Raw genomic sequence first — 21986 nt, 5'->3', positions numbered from 1 at the left:
CTCCAGCGTGCACATGTCAGATAATCCACGTTTATGTATTTCTGTCAAAGGGTAACATCCACACTCCCAGTTGTCAGCTTTTAAAATAAAAATAAAATAACAGCTTATAATTATTTCATTTCATGTCTTTTCTCTGATGATGTGAGGTTGAATTAACAGAACAGTCGAGGTAAACAGCATTCACTGCTCACAAATACACGTTTTTGATTTGTTTCTGTAAAAGTCCTGAAAAGTCCCTAAAGTCCAGATTAGACATGTCCTGACATGCAATGCAGACTGTGGTATGAGTCTTAAACTCAGACATCAACATAGACACATCTGAAGGAAAAGTCTGAAAGTGAATCCTCAGAACTGCAGAAAGTGAAGGGGTCTGAATTCTGGGGGGAACAGCTCAGATGGGCAAAATCTAAGAAACTTGTTAGATTTGTCTGGTTTGTGACTGAAAACAAAGGGACGTCAGTCGGTGTCAAAGGCTTAAAGACTTTAATAATGCCCACACAGAGTCCCAAATACACGTCAGTTCAGAAATATAAGATTAGAGGTTTCGGGTTTTCGCATGTGAGATGATTTTTGGCAGGTGGAGGTTGGGGGAGGGGGGTGGGGGTCTTCATGGACCCGCTGTCCCTCTGAAAGTGGCTTCAATCTGCTCCAGGGTCTTGCCCTTGGTTTCTGGGATGAAGAACGCCGTGAAGATGATGCTGAGGGTGCACACAGAGGAGAACAGCCAGAACGTCCCAGCGTTGGTTAGAACGTTCTGGAAGAGGTCGCAGTCAGTGATCAGGGGAAGGTGCCATAGTTTCATAACAGATACCCAAAGTGTACAGACACTTTGTTTCATTATTTAATCTGACTCATTCTTAGTTTCACTTTAAGCTTCATTGTTGTTTGTCTTGTTTTTCCTGTTATGTATCATGTAAAACACCTGATCTGCCTTGTTGCTCAACTGAACTACAGACAATTAGAAATTTCATAAAACACATATCAGAGGCTGCAACTAAGGATTCACTTCAAATAGTAATAAAAATGATCATTTCCCTGGTGTGATGTCTTGACAGATGTTTGGTTTACAAAGACATACAACAGGAATCACTTTTTCACTGGAGTCTCTGACATTTTCTTGATAAATGATTTATCCAGTCAGTTATTTAAATATTTGTTTTAAAAGGCAGAGAACACACACGTGTTGTTCATGTTCTGCTTTCTCTGTTCTCTATGGCCTCAGATTAAAAGAAAGTTTTTATAAAACTCCTTGAAAAATGTCCCGCTGAGCACTCACCATCATGTCTTGGAAGGTTTTGGTCACGACAAACGCCATGGTCCAGTTGGTGAGGACGCAGGCGGCGCTGGCAAACCCCCGCACTTTCAGAGGGAAAATCTCTGACATAACCAACCAGGGGATCGGACCCCAACCCAGAGCAAAACCTGAACACAGGAACAATCGTTAATGTGGTACGCAGAGACCAGTCCACAGGCTCCTTTAAATCATCACCAGTGCAGTTTCTCTAAACTCAGTGGATTAGATTTTTTGGGGATTAAAGACATTTCCTCTGTTGTCAGATGGTAATGAAGCAAACTCTTTGGTTGGTGGTAACTTGAACTCTGGCTGGATTAGAGTTCATGTGAGCCAGGATCTCACCTGTGATGAAGATGGCCATGCTGGCCAGGGCGAGCCAGGCCAGGTCAGGGGCTGGCTCTTCACCAGCTGTACTCTGGACATCCAGCATCACGAGGCTCAGTGAGGTGCTCCTGTGGAGTTTGGACATCAGGTGGAAGTAAACCCCGAACGCTGTGGTGCTGATCGCCATCGCAACACCTCAAAGAAAGACACAAGCAGAGCTCAGTCAGTCTTGTTTGGTGCTAAAGAAAAGCTGGAGAAACATCTACCAATGCTAACAGATTACTAGGATGAAGGACTGTAGACACCAGAGATGATGAGAAGGATTTTCCTTCCAGCCCTGTCCATGATGAGCGCTGCTACTGCTGTAAAGACGACCTGAATCAGACCCACGATCACAGAGGCCAGGTCACTCGCCTGAAAAACAACAGCAAAACATTCGGTTCACTCAACAAGATACTAGAGTGGAGAAACATCATAGATCAGACAAAAACACAACTGCCCGTAGATGTAGAGTTTGTCCTAATGTCCACACAATAAATCAAAAGGTAAAGCTGACTGACCTTAAAATGAGCTTGTTCAAATATATTCTCAGCATAAAACATGATAGCATTGATCCCCGACATCTGCTGAAAGATCATGAGCATGATGCCGATCACCAGAGGCTTGTAGACACCAGGGTCCTTCAGGTCGGACATCTGGAAATTAGAGCCCTGGGAGAAACCAGAGAGGCCCCAGTCATCGGGGTCAGAGAGAGATCAACATGCAGATCTGACCCTTCGGCCCAAACAGTGTAAGGGTTTACTGCACAGTTTCCAACAGTGGTGGTGCTATCACTGAGGAGGAGGCTGCAGCAGTGGTCATCTTAAATGCTGTGACTTCACTGTGTGCGTCATTCTGTCGTTGTCATCAACAGCTCACCACCCAACCCCCAAACCGACCACAGGCTCACCTGCTCGTCACAGGCGTCCTCGATGCGGCCGCACTCCCACTCGACGGGGGCGTCCGGTCCTCGCAGGAAACGTAGCGCCTCCTCGGCCTCCTGCCTCTTGCCCTGCGACAACAGGAACCGGGGCGTCTCTGGCATGAAGCACATGCAGACTATCAGCAGCGTCGGTGGGATGGAGCTGCAGATCGCCAGCCAGCGCCAGTCCAGGAAGAGACCTGCAGGATGAGTTCACACAGATATACAGCTGTTCCTGTTCTGGGTCATGATCAGCGCGACACAACCCTCCTCATGTGACAGAGCAGCTTCTAATGGGAAAATGTGAACGGCATGCAGCTAACAGGATTAGTGAGGCCGCAGACGATCCCATCACATGACGGCCAGGACTTGGTCATCTCTTCTTCTCAACCTTTGATCCAGAGGTTTACAACAGTACAACAACCTCAGAAAAACCACTGTAAAACACCCAGTCACAGGGTATCGGACAGAAAATACATGACGTTACACAACGCAGGGGGAGATCTGTAATATGTTATAAAGGTGTAAGTCACGTCCTTTACAGCTTGTTAACTGCTGCAGCACAGTCTCTTATTCTTATTCTACTCTGGTCTTTTTACATGAATTTGTCCATTTCAAACCTTTTTTTATTTGGTATTTTGGTGTTTGATGATTTATATAAAATACAAATTCACTTGACATATAAAAACAACTTATCAACTCAGACTGAGATGAACTGAGATTTAAAGATGCCATAAACAATAAAGGCGGAGATAACATACCTGCGAGATAAACTCCCATAATGCCTAGCACCACCATCAGCTGCACACAGGAGCCCAACGTGCCGCGCACTCGCTCGTGTGCCATCTCAGAGATATACAGCTGTGAGGGAAGAAGGAGGAAGGAAGTGACCCGGGGGGGGGGGACAACAAGACACCAGCTCACTGTCACTGGGTTTGCACAGGCTAAACTGAAAGATGGCCGAGCGCTTCTTACCGGGACGACCAGCGATGTGACGCCGCTGGCGAGGCCGGTGAGGACTCTGCCGACGTAGAGCATCCACACGTTCTGTGCCGCGATGATGACGGTGAAGCCAAAGACGAAGGGCAGCGAGCAGAACATCAGACTGAGCTTCCTGCCGATCTTCTCCACCATCCACCCACCCAGCAGGCCGCCGGCCGCCGCTCCCACCGTCACTATGGACTGAAAACCACACAGCACGAGCATCTTTATTTGGATTTGACCCATTTCCTACTGGAATAAACAGTTTATTGCCATTTTGTTCCAAACTGCACCTTTTCTACCCAAAACCTTTCCCTCACATTTAGCTACGATACTAATTTCAATTTAGAACAGGAAGAGCACTTTCACAGGAGAAAACCTAAACTAAAAATAATTTAAAAAGAGAACTGAAGCTGTCTGAAGTCCCAGCCTGTTTACTATCAAGTGTCTTCATGTGTTGGTGTGAACAGTATTTATTGAATTGCTCTTTAACACTTTGGTGCAGAACATGAACTTAGTTCTGTTATTTTGCAGGAAACAAACTATATTTAGTGTCAAGCATGTTTCATATAAAAGTAACTACAGTTTTTCCTGTGCACGGCACCTGCTGATCCAGAGCTGCTGTAAAAGTGAGACTCAACAGTGTCAAAGCCGCTTTGCTGTGATGTTTGTGATATGAAGTCATCATACCCCAAACCAGGAGGCCTGGACGTCGTCCAGCCGTAGCCGAGGGTCTGCGATCCTGGTGAGTTCGGGGATGGCAGGAGAGCTGTAGCCCAACACAAACCCGAAGCTCATGGGACCCAGGACGGATGCAAACGTCGCCAGGTACAAATTCTTATTCTTCACTTTGCTGTGGAGGGAAAGAGGAACCGAATGTAGGACGTAAAAGTCACGTGCACATTCCTGCAGTGGAGTCTGAGGAGTTGCAGTTTCTGCTGTGTTGACTGGACAGAACAGTCATTTTGGTTTTAATGACGTGCAAAGGGCAGTTTGCATCATCAGGAGTTTGATGTGTAACATCACAGTGACAGTGTTTTCACATGTTTGTCATTATTGCTGCATGAAATCAACAACTCAGCCTTTAGTTGTTGGAAATATCAACGAAATGATTTGAACATTGAACAGAAACGAATAGAAGTGAAGCAAAGTTCGCCTGAGACTTGGCTGTGAGGTGAAGTACGTGCTGCGCAGCTAATGGGCTGAACATGTAAACCTCTGGAATGGCCCTTTAACAATCAGCCTTTGTTTCTGGTCGTGCACACGCACCGTGCACGGGTGCGTTCACTGACCTCAGATAAGCCTCCTGCTCAGAGATGAGCCCTGCCGGGTCGTCATCTCCCCCGTCCGCATCCAGCAGCCTCCTCCGCTCGCTCTGGATGTCCATGCCGACTGTAGTGCTGTCTCCTGCTGTTCTTCCTTCCCTCACATGAGTCACGGTTCGGGTCCAACTCTCGGAACAAAATCAGAAACGTAGAAACTGGCAACCGCTTATCCACAGGAGCAGAGAGGAGGAAAGACAGTGGTGACAGGAAGCCGAAACAGACATCAGACATTTCTGACCTGCTGCTTCTCCCACCTTCTCTCTGTCAACATGTCAGTCAGCTGATCGGCCAGCGCGCCTTAAATTTCCTGGTTTGTCGCTTTCAAAATAAAAGTCTTCATGGAGCAGCTGGAGCAGAGTTTCTGTCGTTACTTTATTTTAGTTTTTAAAACTTTTTATTTCGGAAGAATACAGGAAATGACAGGACATTCGGCAGCTCGTTCTATATTTGTGAAAAACGGGAAAATATAGATTAGATTATCGCAGAGACTGTGGAACCTTTGTTCTATTAAGGAAATGAGAACAACATGGTTTAAATGTTTACAACACAACCCAATGTTTCTCTAATGTGACTGAGTTTTCTGAGTTTATTTTTTAATCGTGTCCAGACTTGATAAGTATAATTCACATAGTCGTGTACGGCACAAATCTATGGGGGAAACTTAAGAGTTTTTAAGCTACACGATGTTTCCTGAGGGAGAAAAATCCGTTTAAACCGTTTGAGCATCTGTTGAAGCGGCGCTGTGAAACGACACCGGAAATGACAGGAGCGGAACTTTCCTTTTACAAACTCTTTGATTTAAAAAAAAAAAAAAAGCCTGAAAACAAAAGCGAAGTGTTGACTGGTTTCCATGGTGACGTCCAGTTTTTAGCATTATGGGCTGAAGGTGAAAATAAAGTCAATAAGCCGATGGAAACCAGTTCAACAGCATCATGGAAAACCACCAGACGGTAAATGGTGTTGAAGTTAATTAATTAGTAATTAAGGTTAGCTGGATTACATCCCATAATATCAGTTCACATAGTTTAAATATGTTTTGTTTGTTGCTACTTTATTTACAAAAAAATAGAGATTACTACCATTTCTTGTCATTATTGTCTTGTCATTGTTGATTCTGTGATGATTTCGCACTTAAATAGTTGGTTAATTATAATTAAACTGTCAAAGAGGGAAAAGGTCAAAGGTCAGGTCTTGAAATTGCTGGTGTCAAAGTAGTGATTAATTTACTGCAGTGTTAAAGCCTGTTACTGTTTGGTAGAAAGCCTGTTGGAAATGAACCTGCTGATTTTCAGTCTAATCCCTGTTCTGCAGGTTTGCATCCTTCAGGAAAACTATAATGTTTTGATATTTAATATTCAGTCTTTGTCGACTGATTGTTCACCATCAGGCAGAAGAGCAGAGTTTATTTCCCACTGCTGTGTCAGAAGAGGAGCTGGATGAGGCCAGAAGAAAAAACACCTTCAAGCAGCTTTTTGGCTCCAGTAAAGTCTTCCTGGTGCCAGGAGAGAACCGTGCTCAGAGACCAGGCCTGCAGGGCAGCCTCATCGTTCAGAGCAAGGCCGCAGAGCAGTGAGAACCATGAATGAAATGGAAGAAAACCAGTTGGCGTCCGCTGGGCTGCACAATGCTCAGATGTTTTCTTTCTTTGCAGCTACACAAATGGAAACGAGGCAATGGGAAAGTCCCAGTATGAGAAAGCTGTGATCTGTTTCTCCAGAGCCATCACGCTGCAGCCAGAGCAGGTGCTGGACAGACACACAGTGATCGAGTAAAAAGTGTTAATCCTTTGTCCTGTGACGAAGGTTGTTTCAGTTCAGCTGTGTGTTCACTGTAATTTCCTACGTTCTGTTAGTGTGAGATGTTTTTACTAATTTATTTCTCAGTGTGAGGACCTGTGTGTGTTTCAGACTCAGCTCTATGTTAGCCAGGCAGAGGCCTACCTGCAGCTGTGCGACTTCCAGTCAGCAGCAGCGTGTTATAAACGGGCCTGGCTCCTGGAGCCTGGAGCCTTCAGCGACCGCTTGGCCTTCATCTACTACCTCCAGGTGAGTTTCTCAATCACACTCCCTTGTTGTGTCTGGAACTTCCTGTTACATGTTCCCTTCAGACCTGAATGAAGTTCAGTCCCAGACCTCTGAACCATTACGCACGTTCATAATATGCACGTTCATTCAACTTGGAGTTCAGGTTTATTCTGTTGTTGCACTGATTATTGGACCCCTTTGATAAAACTCAGACAAACTCTCCGATGCCTCAACCAAAAGTCGTTTCATGGCTCTTTCTGCTTGTTCTTGTCTCCAGGGCCAGTGTTTGTACGACCGGGGCCTTTTCCTAGATGCTCTGAAGGCCTTCGGCAAAGCTGCTGAGGTGAAACCGGGCTGCAGGGCCTATGCAGTCAGAAGGTCAGGGACCTGCATAAGCCAAGTGTTTTGCTTTATGTCAGATATAAGAAATATACATGTAATTTTTACATCTACACTTCAGATAGTTACAGTGTGCAGTTGTTTGTCATGGCTCTTATTCTAGTTCAGTTTTCGTTAATGCGTGTGGTACCTTGTCTCCCAGTCTGGCCTGCCTGACAGCTGCAGGGCACCACTCTGAGTGTCTGAAGCTGCTGAGCGACTGGATGGTGTCAGATGGTGCCACCTCTGACCTCTACGTCCTCAGAGCCCGACTGCTCAGACAGCTCAACCAGGTTACAGCTGCAGGGTCCTCGTGCACTTAGAAAACATTTACAGTGTTTACACTTGAGGCAAATCAAGTGGTTCTCCCTCCTGTCCAGACGTCTCAGTGTTACCAAGATGTGAAGTCGGCGTTGGCGTTGAACCCGACGTGTCCGGGGGCCGGAGCACTGCTGCTGCAGCTGCAGGAAGCCAGCGAACGGGCCCGACAACAGGCTGTGGGCAGAGCTTTGACCGGCCAGCTGCCCGAAGCCCTCTGCATGATCAACGTCGCTCTGGGGAACAGCCCGCAGGACGGACGCCTCTACCTGTTCAGGTGAAACAGACAGAAGAACTACAACAGTGGACTGAATGTGGACAAAACATCCCAGCATCTAAATGTGACTGCAAAGAGCTGCGACTAACAAAAAACATATTTCCTCAACAATTAATGGATTATGTTTGGTTCACTAATTTACTTATAGTGAGAGCGGTTCAGTTAAATTAGTCATTTTACATTTGAGTCTAACAAACTAAATCTGTTTTGTTTGACCACATTTGTTTAATAGTTAAAATTGACCCGTTTTCTTAAAGCTGATTCTGTGTCTATCAGAGGGATCCTGTACCGACGTCTGAAGGACTTCACGGCCGCCATCGAGGATCTGGTCCAGGCTGTGGAGCTGAGCGAGGAGGAGCAGGAGAAGACGGTCAGAGACCAGGCGGAGGTCCGAGACCAGAGGGCTGGGCCCGGCTCTGTGCAGAGGGAGGCAGAGTTTCAGCTGGTTCTCACCTACAATGATTTTGCAGTTCAGTGCTTCAGTAGAGGCCTCTACGCTGAAGCCACTCTGCTTCTCAACAAGGCCATCGAGGAGGAGAAGGGCCAGGCAGGACTGTACCTAAACCGAGGAGGTGAGACTGGGACACCTAATGTGTGAGTGTGTCTCTTTACTGTGCACACTCACAATTAAACGTAAACATAAACGTGTGTGTGTGTGTGTGTGTGTGTGTGTGTGTGTGTGTGTGTGTTCAGACTGTTTCTTTAAGCAGGGCGAGTGGTGTTACGCTCTGGCTGATTACCAGCAGGCTGAGGAGATGATGCAGCCTGATGACCCTGCGGTCCAGCTCCGCCTCGCTGTCCTCTACAACACTCTGGGCTCTTTGTGTTTCCAGGATGGGTCAGAACCACATAAAAACACACCAACACACACAGTTACAGTTTGTATGAATACGTTTAGGTTTTGGACCCAAGGTTGCACACGAAAGACTTTATTTCACAACCAAAGACAAACTTAGGTTTTCAGGAGTTAGACCAAGAAACACAGAACCATGGGAAAAGAGGAACCAGTGGAGCTGGAGTCCAGTGATGCAGAACTCAGAACAGACTCAGGCGATTCAGGACAGGGTGGCCAACTCACCGGGAAGTGGGACGAGAGAGAGACTGGAGACAAGGAACACAGGAGTAGAGAGGGACCACGGAGACTCAGGAGACTTAATTTCTCAAACCTGGAAAAAACAGACTCAGGAACCAGGAAAAAGCCAAGGAGATATAACCATGTGCAGGAAGAGTCAGGTCACAGTAGACTCACAATGGTCTGGCAGTGCTGAGGGCCTACAATACCCCCATTCTGAGTGTGCACAGAATCCAGCAACTAGTCTAAGAGAAAAGCTGGTGTATACATATATATATATATATATATATATGTACTGCAGGGGGGAACAAGGCAGACACAGGTGAAACTAGTACAAACAGATGAACATGAAGCTACCTGGGATGAGACCAGGTGACACAGGAAATAGAAACCAAAAATAAAAGTCCACAACAGGAAACTAGGACATGGATCGTGACGCACATAAACAAACAAGCTAGTGGGTCCAGCTTATATTTGTAGGTGTTAGAGAAAAAAAGATCCTACTTTTTAGTAAAACGTCAGATTTGGACTGAGGGAGTGAAGATTTACTAATATAAAAATCTCATTCAGCTGCTGTTTTTGTGAGTGTGCACGTGCGTCTGCATCCACAGGTGTTTCCATCAGGCAGCTGACATGTTTTCTCTGGCCATTCGCTACAACCCCACAGTCGGTCAGTACTATGAGAGCAGATCCAAGGCCTTCAGAAAGATCCTAAACCTGGATGGAGCCAGACAGGATTTAATCCACATGTTGATCCTGGATCCCAACAACGAGGAGGTCAGAGTTTCAGCTCACGAGAGTTTTGCACCAATGATTCTATTAAAAACAAATGTTTCTGTTGAATTTGGTAGTAAAACGTCAAAACTCTCTGTGTGTGTGTGTGTGTGTGTGTGTAGGTGCCTCCTATGCTCATGAGTCTGTTCCCTGGCTGCAGTGTGTCCGACGTTTTGTCCAGTCCAGCAGGACAAGTACTCAGACTTCAGCTGACAGACACCATCCAGGCCCACAGCCGCTCATCTGATCAACACAGGTCGGCAACACGCAGAGCACCAGAAGACAGGGACACGCCAGATGTGTCGCCGCTTCGCACGTTACAAGTTGAAAAAAGATCTTTTCTGTGCATAAGAGAATCTCCATGATAACACAACACGTAGTGCAGCAGAGCAGCGCAGAGATGTAACAATCAGTGCATAAACAACACAGCTGCTCTTTGCTCTTCCAAAGTCAAGCTGCTTGTAAACAGCAGGCTACTCAGACGAGCGTGTGCTGTGTTGTCATGTGTCATCAGGCTGAACGAGGCGATCCAGAACATGACTCTGGCCAGTGAGGACACATCGGGCCCCTCAGAGGACACGTCTGCAGCAGGAATGGAGCTGAAGTTGTGTGTGAACCAGCAGGAGATGCAGATAATTGTGAAGAGCCTTCTGCAGGTACTGATCAGAAATCAGTCATAAATGATGGTGACGTGTTCATGTCCTGTTTCTGGAGAAGATCACAAGTGAAATTCAGTTCCTAGAAAAGTCTGACCATGCCTGCCCATTTTATCTGATTTTCTCAATAAATACATGATCACATGAGTGAAATCTGTGTGTTCTCTGAGCACAGCAGTTTTCCATCAGACCTGAAGCAGATTAAGATGGAAAGATGAGGCCATGTAATTATCCATGATGTCTACTACCAACCGGGATTAAGTTGTTTTGTTGTTGCTGTTTATCTGTGGCAGGTTAAGGAAACGGCTTCTTCATTTTTCCACCACACTGGGCCACAGCTCACCCCACAGCCCCCATCAATAGCATCCACATCAGGAGCATCCGCATCAGGAGCATCTGCATCAGGAGCATCCGCATCAGGAGCATCTGCATCAGGAGCATCCGCATCAGGACCATCCACATCAGGAGCATCCGCATCAGGAGCATCCGCATCAGGACCATCCACATCAGGAGCATCCGCATCAGGAGCATCCGCATCAGGACCATCCACATCAGGAGCATCCGCATCAGGAGCATCCGCATCAGGAGCATCCGCATCAGGACCATCCGCATCAGGAGCATCATCCACATCAGCAGTGTGGAACAGGACCAGCCCACCTTTAGATTTGAGGGCAGGTCGTCCTACAAGTGATTTGTGCTGTTTGGAGAAGTGATAATAAACTTACACTGGGTTTCCTATAAGTGTCGTATTTACATGTTTTTATATGGATTTCTCCTTCTCGTACTTGATCCCAGTGTCATTGGATGTGGATAAGACTTTGCTGCCCTGAAGAAAGCTACACTTTGTGCAACCAACTGGTCCTTTAACTTGATCTAATGGTTTGGATTTAAACAGTAGAGGAAATCGTTGAGCATGAGAGTTTCTGTGAGGAAACAGAATGTGCATCTGCATAATCTTTAATTCCTTCAGACAGAAAAGGGAAGAGGGGTGCAGAGTCCACAACATTTCTAAAACACTGGTATAATCCTTTATTTTGGATGTTATTACACACTGCAGGCCAGTAGGTGGCAGCAGAGGCATTTTTAGCATGGTGGACTTTTTCATTTTGTGTTTAATTTTTATCTTTAATTTTATGTCATGAGATCTAAATGTTTGGTTCCGTAACTCCAGAAACAGATTTTCATCTATTGTGCATGTGATGTGATTTCTCCAACTCCCTTCAGTTGCCTTTAATTTCACCTGATCTGAGGCCTGATCTGTCCACACTGTCCCAAATGAATGATTATGAACAGAAACTCAGTCTGAGACAAACCTTTGGGGGCTTTAGTGAACACATCCTGAACCATGTTCCTATCAAGCACCTGGCACAGTTCACAGACACTTCAGTCTGCAGTGTGGTTCCACATGTCTGTGCGGAATTACAGAACACAGAGAGAACAGTTTCACCCATCCTCTCTTTTCTCCGGTGTGTATATCACCATCTAGTCACCACTGAAATTCATTAATAACCTTCGGTTCCTGTCTGTAATAAACTGTAGTTGTCCTCGGGTCACGCTCTGATGGAAGTTGGCTCTTTCAGATCCACTACAGTCCAAGTCTGTGTCACTGTGTCAGTCTGGGAGAGTTTATCACTTTCTGGACTGACGAGGTGCAGCAGACTGTCTTAACCACAGTTAATCAGGCAGCAAAGAGAAACCTGGTACAGTCTAAGGATACTTGGGTGTTGATGTGACCCTTGTACTGACAGCACACTGACACCCTAAAGATATGCAGTACCTCGTATGATTATAGTGTGTTATCACAATTTCTATAAATAAGACTGCATAGTAAGAAATGAGTTCAGACTGTGCATTATGGGAAAGTGAGACATGTTGTTACCGACCCACTGCACGCGTCTGATTTAAGTCGCCCATGACCAGATCATCTTAAACAACCTTCAAACACAGAGAGGACAGACGAGGTTAGGGTTCTAGTCTTTCTAGGCCATGAGTTCTACAGGTACAAATATATACGAGCATTTAACAGTGACAGCTTGTTCCACTGTTGATCCCGAACTAAAGCTCAGCTCTGTGCAGCAGGTTGAGTCTGGTGTTTGGCTGGTGCTCGGTGTGTGAGAGGCAGCTGGCAGCGACAGCAGCTGAGGCGGCAGCTGCCACGCAGAGAAAGGACCAGTGGCACATAGAAAGTAGGCACAGCTCACAGCTACGAGCACAAACATGCCAAACATACCTCAGGCTGTCGCAGGAGCTGCGTAGCTGACTAATGACAATTGGGGCGTCGTATTTTCTAGACTGCTGGACTAAGTGCACTTTTCTGTTGAAGTAGTATTTTTCACGACCTGTGGTGGACAGGCCTGGGTCCAGACCCTCAGACTGTGTGTGTGTGTGTCAGTGTTTGTGTTCTAGTGGGGACCACGTGTCATTCTATGGGTCACTCGATGTTGAAAATTGTGAAAACTGAGGACACTTTGCTCAGTTTTGCTCCCAAAGGCTGTTCTGAGGTCAGGATTAGGTCTAGATTTCTAATAGGCTTCTGTAAGTGTACCGTTAAAGCCAGTAGTATAGATGGTAGAAAGTCTTCACAAGTATAGTAACACCGTCCTGAATGTGTGTGGGCTCCGGGCCCTCAGCAGAGCGGGGTGGGTTAGACAGTGGTCGTAAAGGAGCTGAAAAGTGTTTCACACTTGTGCAATAAAAGGCTCCAGTTACCGTCCTGTCAGAAAGACGCAGCCAGCCAGGCCTCTGCGCCCAGACAAAAACACTTTTCTCTGGGCACGGGAGCTGGCGGCTTGGATCCCGACTCACAACATTCCCTGGTGGAGGGAGGTTCACTCACGTTTTGGCCCAAGACTGTTTTGTCTAAGATGTGCAGAACGCGTTTGTAGTCTTTGGGTAGTGTTCGGGGCAGGTGACGTGCACGGACGCACAACTCCGTGTCCTCCCGAAGTGAAAGTGCAACGGGATATGTGGGTTTGGGATTAGATTAGTGCTGCTAGACTGGAGTGGTCTTGAAGTATGTGCCAGTCAGGGTTTTTGTCATTTGGCCTGCTCTGCAGTGTGATGGTGGAGAGAGCAGAGGACAGGGTCACAGCATTTGATTTTATTCACAAAACATTCCAAAATGGTCAATTTACAATCTTTCATACTGCGATAAATAACAATATATTAACAAAGGTTTTTATTACACAGACTGAACGATGCACATAGGGACAGAAATCATAACCAGAGCTGCTCGGTCAGTGAACAGACAGAAGAGTCCACCTGCCGATCCAGAAACACATCAAGACGCTTCAGTTGAGTTACAGACTGACGTCTGGGCCGGTCTCCCTCGCTCCAGCGTCTGATACTCAAGCGTCTGATGCTCCAGGGTCTGATGCTCCACATGACACATTTGGCACCTCCAGGACATATAAAAACGGTAAAATGTGCTTTACGGGCTTGTAATTCTCATAACCAGATTTGGCCGCGTGGTTCCTTTCCCTGACAGAGACGGGAAGGAGAACGAGGCGGAGGGAGGGTGGACAGACTGAGGCGAGCAGACGAAGGGCCTCCCCTGAGGAACATTTCTAAAGACAATTTATATATTTTGGAGAGATAAACCATCTGCCTGTTTGTTCTTCTCATAAATTTTCCAGTCAGTTTTACTGGCTTGTCTCAGCCGCCGTCTCCCTGTTTGTGCTGTGTGTGTTCTTTGGTAGCGTGCTGCCTGTCCTCAGCTCTGGACAAGTGCTGCACACAGCTGTGCTGTTATCAGGTCTTTCTAGGGCACTGGAGGCCTTTTTCTTCTTGCCCTTGAGTTGTTTGTTTGTTTTTCACATCAGGGTGCTCTTGTTTCTTGACCTGTTGGCTGCAGTGGCTGGTGGATTCCTAAAGTCGCTGCTGACCTTAAATATTCTACCAGCCAAAACTCATTGTCTGGCGTAGAAAGGAACATCCACATGATGTTTTTTTTCCTGCTAAAGTAGATTAACTTACCAGCCACATACAAGTTAATCAGCATGTGGCTGACAGCTCTTTGGTGATTTTCCCATTTCCCGCTCTAGTCCGAGTCCTCCTACGTTGCTGACTGACAGTTATGTTTTTGGGGTCACTTCCAGCCGTTCAGCTCCTTGAGCTTACTGATGCTGGTTCCTTTGACAGGCGTGGAGGGCGGGGGGTTGTACAGAGGCAGGGTGGGGGTGCTGCAGCCTCGCGTCCAAAGCTTCTCGGTGGGGACTGTCCACACGGTCCGAGTCGACTTCTTCTTCTTCTTTGGCTTGTCTGTCTCCTCTTTGGACGTACCAGGGGACATGGTCTGGAGTGGGAACAATTAGGAAACATGATTAGGGCAACAAGGACATTTGACTTTCACTGCTCAATGAACACTTTCTCTCTCTCTATATGGCCTGTCCTGCTGCCCTCAGCTTCCTGTCTGGATTTAATAAATGTAACATACGCAGCAGCAGAGAGTGAAGCAGCTGAGCTTAAAAGCTTTCTGCCCAGTCCCTGCGTAGCGGTTCTTCTTTGGAAGCAGCAGGATGAAGGACACAGCCAGAGACAGATGGTAGAAGCTGTGGACATAAGCGTAGTCCCACTCCTGCAGGGAAGAGAATACAACACACCTTTAGTCATTTATGTGAAGACATGCAGCTAAACACGTTCTCATAGTTGCATCTCAACAAACAACACAAGTTTGATTTTGGTGACAGTCACCTGAAAGTAGAAACGCAGCATCAGGGCGAGCGCACCGAAGCAGCAGCCCGGACCAACTTGCTGCGTGTAGACTGTCTTCTCCGGATACACTGCCCTCAACTGCTTCATCTTCTGCAGCTGGAACACCAAAGGATCATTGCAGTGATTCATTCAGAGAGTGAACCAAAAAAGAGGCCAAGGAAGAGGTGGAAGAGAAGAAGAATAAGAGTAAGAGCAAGGAAGAAGGTGTGAAAAGTGGAGCTCATGAAAAAGAAGAAGGGTGAAGAGGATGGAAGAGAAAAAGGACTGAAATCATCTTAAGAACATTAACACCAACTTAACCTGCCAGTGTCAGAACACTCACCCATTTGACAGTGATGATGAAGATCGCTGATCCTATCGGTCCGGAGTAGATCCCATAACCCCAGCGGTCCTGGTAGATCCTCACAGCAATGGTCAACACTCCGAACATGGTTAGACTGGAGCGCTGGGGTTCATCAAAGTCACCCAGAGCTGGGACACATCAGACACATGCTGCATGTGAGACTAACTGCTTGTTAAAAATGTGGAACATATACACTTGGGCACCACGAAATCCATTTTAATCCCCACGTTCCAATGCTGAACCTCGGTTTGATATTCAGTAAAGAATATTTTCCAACAAAGACGACAAGCACCTGAAGTGAAGTCAGCTGTCGGAGCATTTGCTCCTCCACAGCACACAGTCTGCCGCCCTTGTTGCCAAACTGCAGGGGCTCAGGCAGCAGAGGACCAAATGTTTCAGTGGTCTTAAGAGAGGTCACGTCTGAACACATGTGAGCAGAACTCAGAGATACCACGTATGTTATCAACAGCTGGTGCAGGAGGAACTGGTGGTTTGTATCCTTGAGTCACTGTTGAAAACTAATGGAAGTATTTTTAGCATCAGGTCATATTTTCCAAAAACCTCAGTAGCAGTTTTTCTACAACGATCAAAAAAGGAAACCTTTCAAAAACACTGGACACTATGGAACGAAAACCAGTGGACACATGAACACTTTCAGGACGCAGACTGAGCTGGTCTGTGAACTAGGACTTACCTATGAGTGTGACCCACATAGAGAGAGCGGTGCCATAAACGCTGAAGTACTCCAGAACATCGTACCTCATGAAACACAGGATGGAGAGGCCTGGACCATCACATGCATGGTAGATCTGCAGGAAGACGTTCAGGTCAACACACAGTCACAGGGTCCAGGGGGTTAACGGTTTGTTAGAGAAGCTGCTGATCATTTAACAAACTTTATGAGCTGTCCACCTTTGGATCCAGTTTCCATTTAAAAAAATATGTACTCTGCATGTTCTGCGTGAACAAATCCTTTCTATCTGTTTTTAATCAGTGATGCACAAAAGATTCATGTAGTCCTTTGGAAAGAACAGCAAATATATCATCCGAATAGCAAACCCTGACGTTCCAGTGTTCAAACAGGGCCCTGATGTGGTATTCATAGTTAAGGATCAGTTCTTTAGTAAAATATTATTTCCTTGTATTGATGAAAACAATATTAGTATTTATTATTTCTATATGAGATACAACAAATACGAAGCATAAAAACAAAGAAAACAAACATCAGTGTTGAGTCTCAAACACAGCTGAAGTGCAGTCTGTCATCAAAACTCATTCTCACCGCAGCGAAGAACATGGTGAAGAAGTAGACCATGGCCTCCATGTGGAAGCCCCTCTTGGCGGCCACACTGGCTGTAGGCAGGAACACCAGGCTGCTGATTGTAGGGAGCAGCATCTTGGCGATAAATGCCCCCATGGTGGAAGGACAACGAACAGACAGTAAGAAACTCTCCCGTGTGCTTCAGAGGGTCCCTGAGTATGAGTCAGTTTGGAGAGTAGATATCCTCAGCTCCTTTAGTCCTTGGTGTGTGTGAGTGGACGAGCATCAGAATGCACATACAGCACAGACACACACTCTCACACTCAGCTGTCCAGTCTGGCCATTTAAAGATTAAATGTCCCCCCAGGGTGGCAGGTCCACAGAGGCCTGGATGTGCAGCGTCATCGCTGAGCAGCTGTTTGCACAACAATGCGACGTGGGAGGAACTTCAGGCAGGACGAGCCGTGGCATCCATGACCACTTCAACCTGTTTGGGCCAATATGCATGAATGCTCCTCCACAGACCTTCTGATTCTGCACTACCTGATCACACATACAATGCAAATGTTCAGTGCTAGTAACAGTATCCTCTTGTAGCTCATGGAGCCCATGTTTCAAGATGTTTCCCATTCAAACCAGTGACAGGAGCCAGAGACGTTTTCTCACTCCTGATGTCTTAGCGTGTCTTCACTGAGGCTGCACCTTTAAGATGTCAGCTATGTATCCATCCATCCATCCATCCATTCATCCATCCATCCATCCATCCATCCATCCATCCATCTATCTATCTATCTATCTATCTATCTATCTATCTATCTATCTATCTATCTATCTATCTATCTATCTATCTGTCTATCTATCTATCTGTCTATCTATCTATCTATCTATCTATCTATCTATCTATCTATCTATCTATCTATCTATCTATCTATCTATCTATCTATCTATCTATCTATCTATCTATCTATCTATCTATCTATCTATCTATCTGCAGCATTCCAAAGTCTTATCACTAAGATTAACAATGAAGACAAAACGCATGTCATCACAGTCCACATCATTGGACTGAAACCTTTCAACACTGCAGTAAACAAAAATATTTTCACCATGTTTGCTATGTTTTGCCTACAACTATGGAGATAAAATCAGTTCACCAAAAACGAGCAGTGAAAAGGGCAAGAGGAATTCTTACAGATCCCACCGTCTCATGGCACAGAGAAATGTTGTATTTTGTCAGAATATAACTTGGACCTAGTCTGACCGGTTACAGGATTTAAAAGGACTGACACATGAAATCATAAGTGAGTCGAAGATCATAGGATTTATGGACATGTACCAACAGTTTGAATCCATATTTGACCCTGCACTGTGCCGTCATTCCCAGAAAGGATTGTGCGAATGTGAATGTGAATGTGTGAAATGATCCCACGATGGTGGAGAAGCAGCAGTTGGCCTCCTCCGCTCTGCTCTCAGCTGTTACACCTGCTCCGGGGCTTGAGGCAGCGACACAAAGGGAGCAGTATTGCTGAGCGGCTTCACCCCACGCCTCAGATTCTCAGAGTTCTTCAGTAACCCGAGCTGCCGGGGCCGAGGCTGGAAACCAGCTCTCGGGTTTTGGAAAACCTGGTGTGGCCTCACCACGCCCTCTGCTGGGAACGTCTCTGCAAACGTGACCCTCCTGTTGCGTTTGACATGTGTCCCTATAGCAGGAGAAGACAAAGTTCTGAAACTGTTTAAACTCCTGATGTGCACATAAGGAGAGAGTTAGTGCAGGATGAAGAAGCTGAAGTGTCTGGACTGGGGTCCAGGGCACCCATAGGATTTGCTGCAGTGACGTAAACTGATGTGTCTTCATTAAGATCCCTGTCAGCGGCAGCATGTCAGATGACCTTAGATGACCCCACCCCAAGCCTCAACTCTCTGTCTAAGACTAAAGGGGGACAGGAGGTCACGGAAGTGAAGTCCCGGACTGTACATGCGGCTCAGGTTCTATGTTGTGTTCTGTGGGCAGCTGCACTGACACAGTTAAACACTTTGGTTTTTGGAGGCTTGTAGGGCCACAGGAGATGTAGGGCCACAGTGTGTCTCCATCAAAGCTGGTTCTTATGACACCGGATCACAGATGTATTACACACATCAGTGCTGACATCAGAAAGAAACTCCACCACATAAATACTAGAACGTCTCCAGGTAATTTAGAAGCGTCACCATTACGTAGTTTATCCAATGACAAAACCTAAATGAGCTGTGAAAAGAAAGTTTATATTATTCATGTGGAAGGAAAGTACGGCTGCAGCCCCTCAGTCAGTCACTGAGGGAACCTGGAGGTTTGTGTGGTGCAGCTGTTAGACTCACGTGAAAAGTGAGGACCCTCCGTTCTTCTCGCCCATGACGTTTTGTGGCTGTGGCGGCTTTCACCTCAGGACCCCTGAGTCTAAACACGGCGGGTTAGTGTGGGAATGTAGAGCTGACTTCCTGGACGCATCTGAAAAAACACCGGGCTTCCTTTTGATTCAGTAATAAATAGTTGTGACCTCTGACCCCTGGTGCTTCTCTCACAAATAAATGGAGGGCAGGGCTTATGTTTCAGCCAGGACTGATGGGACCCAGCATCCGTCGAGCACTTCACCTCTGTTACTGCACTCTGACAGTAAATCTTCACCCTGACTGTGATATTTCTGGCACATAGTGGGTCAGTTCTGAATCTTTATGAGACTATGGGCCCCTGGACACAAACATGTAAAAGACCCCCCTCCTTTAAAAGACCGAGAGCCACAGACTGAAAAAGTCATTTTGTGTCTCTGTGGAGCTTTTTTTGTGTCTTTGTGGTCATTTTTCCATTTTTACTCATTTTGCATATCTTTGTAGTCATTTTATTGACTTTCCAAGAAGACATATTAACAGTCACTTCATACAGAGGCTCCCCAGGGGCCCCCTGACCCTTTGGGGCCCTGGGCCTGTGCCCAGTAGGCCAGTTCAGTAATCCATACATGGTTGCATGAGAAAGCAGCAGTGCTTTCATTAAGAGGAATATTTTTCAGTTTCCCTTTCCTGGAGGAAAATGTAATGTATTACCCCTGGGTCTTAGACAAATAATAATTAAACTCCAGAGACTAAAAAGTCAGACAGAGTAAAGTCAAACTACCTGCAACATTTTCATGAAAGAAAATGGAAAATGGAAATGGAAAAAGGAAACCTTGAGGGTGATGAGTGAGGTTTGAGTACAAAATGTCACTGAAGCCTCCAAAATGAAAATATCATACAGAAAAACCACATACAGACTTAAAACAAAAAGTCCTGAGAAGTGATTTTAACCTGATGAGGTTTAAAATATAGTTTAGGATGTCAGCAACACACTCCGGTCACGTTTACATATAGACTGAATGCAACAGAGAGAGAAATGTGTTAGAAAACAGTGATTGCTGGTGTTTCCTGTGCTGCTGCTTGTCTGCCTTTAAGGAGAGAAACTAATGACACATTTCAACTTTTTGTTCCCTTTTCAACTATTCATTTATCCACTTTTTTTTATTTTTATCCAAAACTGTTCTCAGGAAGAGGTGTGTTTCGTTTCACACATTTTAGAGAGAAGCTAATCTGGGAAACGTTATTTTTCCCCACTTTTTCTTCTTTCTGCGGTTGTGTTTATAACTCCTTAAATTGGCCTTTTGTCTGCGTGCACCAACCCTAATGACCCCAGACTCTGTTTGGCACATACAAAAACACGCCCACGGGAGCGCTGAGCTTTCACTCTTTTAGTCGTGGTGTTGGTGATAGTGGGTGGGTCTGGCAGCCTCCCCGAGCGCCGTCTATCAGCTTATAAATCTGTCCACAGGGCAGAGTGAGGGTTCCTGCAGCCAGCAGACCCACACCACTGAGGTAGCTGCCGTGATCAATACGTGTGTCATTCCTAACGAAAAGAAAAACTGCAGTCACAAATGTTGAGAGTTGAACTAGAGAGTAAGAGAGAACAAGTGCAACACTGCAGAGCTGCAGAGACAGCTGTGGAAACAGAGGGCGACCGAAAGAGGAGAGAAAGAAACATAGAGAGGAAGAGAGGGAGGGGTGAGAAATAACAGCAGAAGACAGAAAAACATAAGAGAGAAGAGAAGCTGAACTAAAGAGACAGACAGGAGGAAAAGGAGGGGAAGACGACATGGTGGGCAGACACGGTGGTCCTCAGGCGTCTTCTCATCCTCCTCTCATCAGTCACTCTTCTCTCCTCGTCTCTCATTCCTCCGTCTGATTCGCCATCCTCCCATCTGTTCTCAGCTTCCTCTGTTTCTGAGAAACCTTGCTTAAAGGAATAGTTCACCTGAAGCTCCTGTCACATCATTCATTCATTTATTTCCCTCCAGACAGCTGAACTGAAGTTTCTTCTCTCTGACACATTTTGACCAGTTCTAGCTCTGTTTCCAAACCACTTGTTTTAAAACTAAAGAACCAATTTTTGACTGAGCTGGTTCTTACTGTTTAACGAATCCTAAATGGAGTCAATGCATCAATTACATATGTGACATGAAGTGTTCGCATCTTATAATAAAAATCACTGGAACAAACTCATGAGATCCAGGTGGTCTACCAGGACATCATCAGCTTATGGAACTTTTTATTAGCTTTACCGCAGGTAAGAGCTTGAGTCAAAAATATTTACAGCAGAGAGAACTGACAAGTTTATTTCACAACTTTAAACATTTTTTGAGCTACTGGTTTGTGTTCAACCAGGTGGTGGAGACCAAACCGGAGATAAAAACACCGGCAGTCATCGCTGGCCTGTTGTGGACTGTGATATAAATATCTTAGGAAAGTACAACTGACTACAATTAACTACAGGATAAAAACAAAAGTATATTTACACACTTAAAAGAACATCAGTATCTGTTTTGGCAAAAATTATCGGTGCACAATAAACATGATATCAGTGCAACCTGAGAAAAATGAGTGAGAAAGTTTTTTTCCCAGAAACTGATGTGTCTGCTTGTTATGGCGGCAGAGGACCCAGGGGAGCAGTGCGCTGTGGGAAATAAGGAGTTCCCGTCTGTCTCGGATCTGTCTGTGTGTCCGTCCTCACAGGAAAGATGGAAACAGTCAGTAGGAAGGTGTAGTGTTGTAGTTTGAAGTTTTTTATTTCAGCAGACTTTAGATGCTAATAAAGCAAACAGAATGAAAGCAGAGCATTAAGCTTTTCTTTCTAACTCCTCTGATCCTCCCACCTTCTCCCTGTGTTGCCACTGTGACGGAGGAGGAGAATGAGGAGGAGGAGGAGGAGGAGGAGGAGGAGGAAGAGG

The 21986-nt window shown here is 45.8% G+C and overlaps 3 protein-coding genes across 4 annotated transcripts; 1 reads left to right on the top strand and 2 right to left on the bottom strand.

Moving 5' to 3' along the window:
• Positions 1–466: 466 nt before the first annotated feature.
• Positions 467–4947, bottom strand: slc2a8 (solute carrier family 2 member 8). Its single transcript, XM_026322120.1, has 10 exons — positions 4853–4947; positions 4251–4413; positions 3555–3761; positions 3341–3440; positions 2568–2779; positions 2179–2328; positions 1924–2032; positions 1637–1813; positions 1277–1422; positions 467–754 (listed from the first exon to the last, which is right to left on the bottom strand). Exons 1-10 carry the CDS (start codon positions 4945–4947, stop codon positions 608–610), a joined length of 1506 nt encoding a protein of 501 aa, XP_026177905.1. The 3' UTR covers positions 467–607.
• Positions 4948–5726: 779 nt separating this feature from the next.
• LOC113139126 (tetratricopeptide repeat protein 16) lies at positions 5727–13908 on the top strand. Of its 2 annotated transcripts, none has more exons than XM_026322117.2 (13): positions 5727–5835; positions 6273–6454; positions 6537–6627; positions 6769–6930; positions 7187–7287; positions 7451–7580; positions 7668–7882; positions 8159–8454; positions 8576–8720; positions 9566–9731; positions 9851–9984; positions 10243–10384; positions 10678–13908. In XM_026322117.2, exons 1-13 carry the CDS (start codon positions 5818–5820, stop codon positions 11095–11097), a joined length of 2202 nt encoding a protein of 733 aa, XP_026177902.1. In that variant the 5' UTR covers positions 5727–5817; the 3' UTR covers positions 11098–13908. The 2 variants fall into 2 exon arrangements, with proteins under 2 accessions (XP_026177902.1, XP_026177903.1); XM_026322118.2 differs by having other exon boundaries at positions 6793–6930; positions 10678–13906.
• Positions 13909–13935: 27 nt separating this feature from the next.
• mymk (myomaker, myoblast fusion factor) lies at positions 13936–16902 on the bottom strand. The gene is made up of 6 exons (XM_026322121.2): positions 16723–16902; positions 16135–16249; positions 15420–15568; positions 15077–15193; positions 14820–14960; positions 13936–14678 (listed from the first exon to the last, which is right to left on the bottom strand). Exons 1-6 carry the CDS (start codon positions 16855–16857, stop codon positions 14472–14474), a joined length of 864 nt encoding a protein of 287 aa, XP_026177906.1. The 5' UTR covers positions 16858–16902; the 3' UTR covers positions 13936–14471.
• Between the last annotated feature and the right edge of the window lie 5084 nt (positions 16903–21986).

The sequence above is a fragment of the Mastacembelus armatus genome, chromosome 9, assembly GCF_900324485.2.
Source record: "Mastacembelus armatus chromosome 9, fMasArm1.2, whole genome shotgun sequence".
Taxonomy (NCBI): domain Eukaryota; kingdom Metazoa; phylum Chordata; class Actinopteri; order Synbranchiformes; family Mastacembelidae; genus Mastacembelus; species Mastacembelus armatus.
This window is presented reverse-complemented; position numbering and strand designations above follow the sequence as displayed.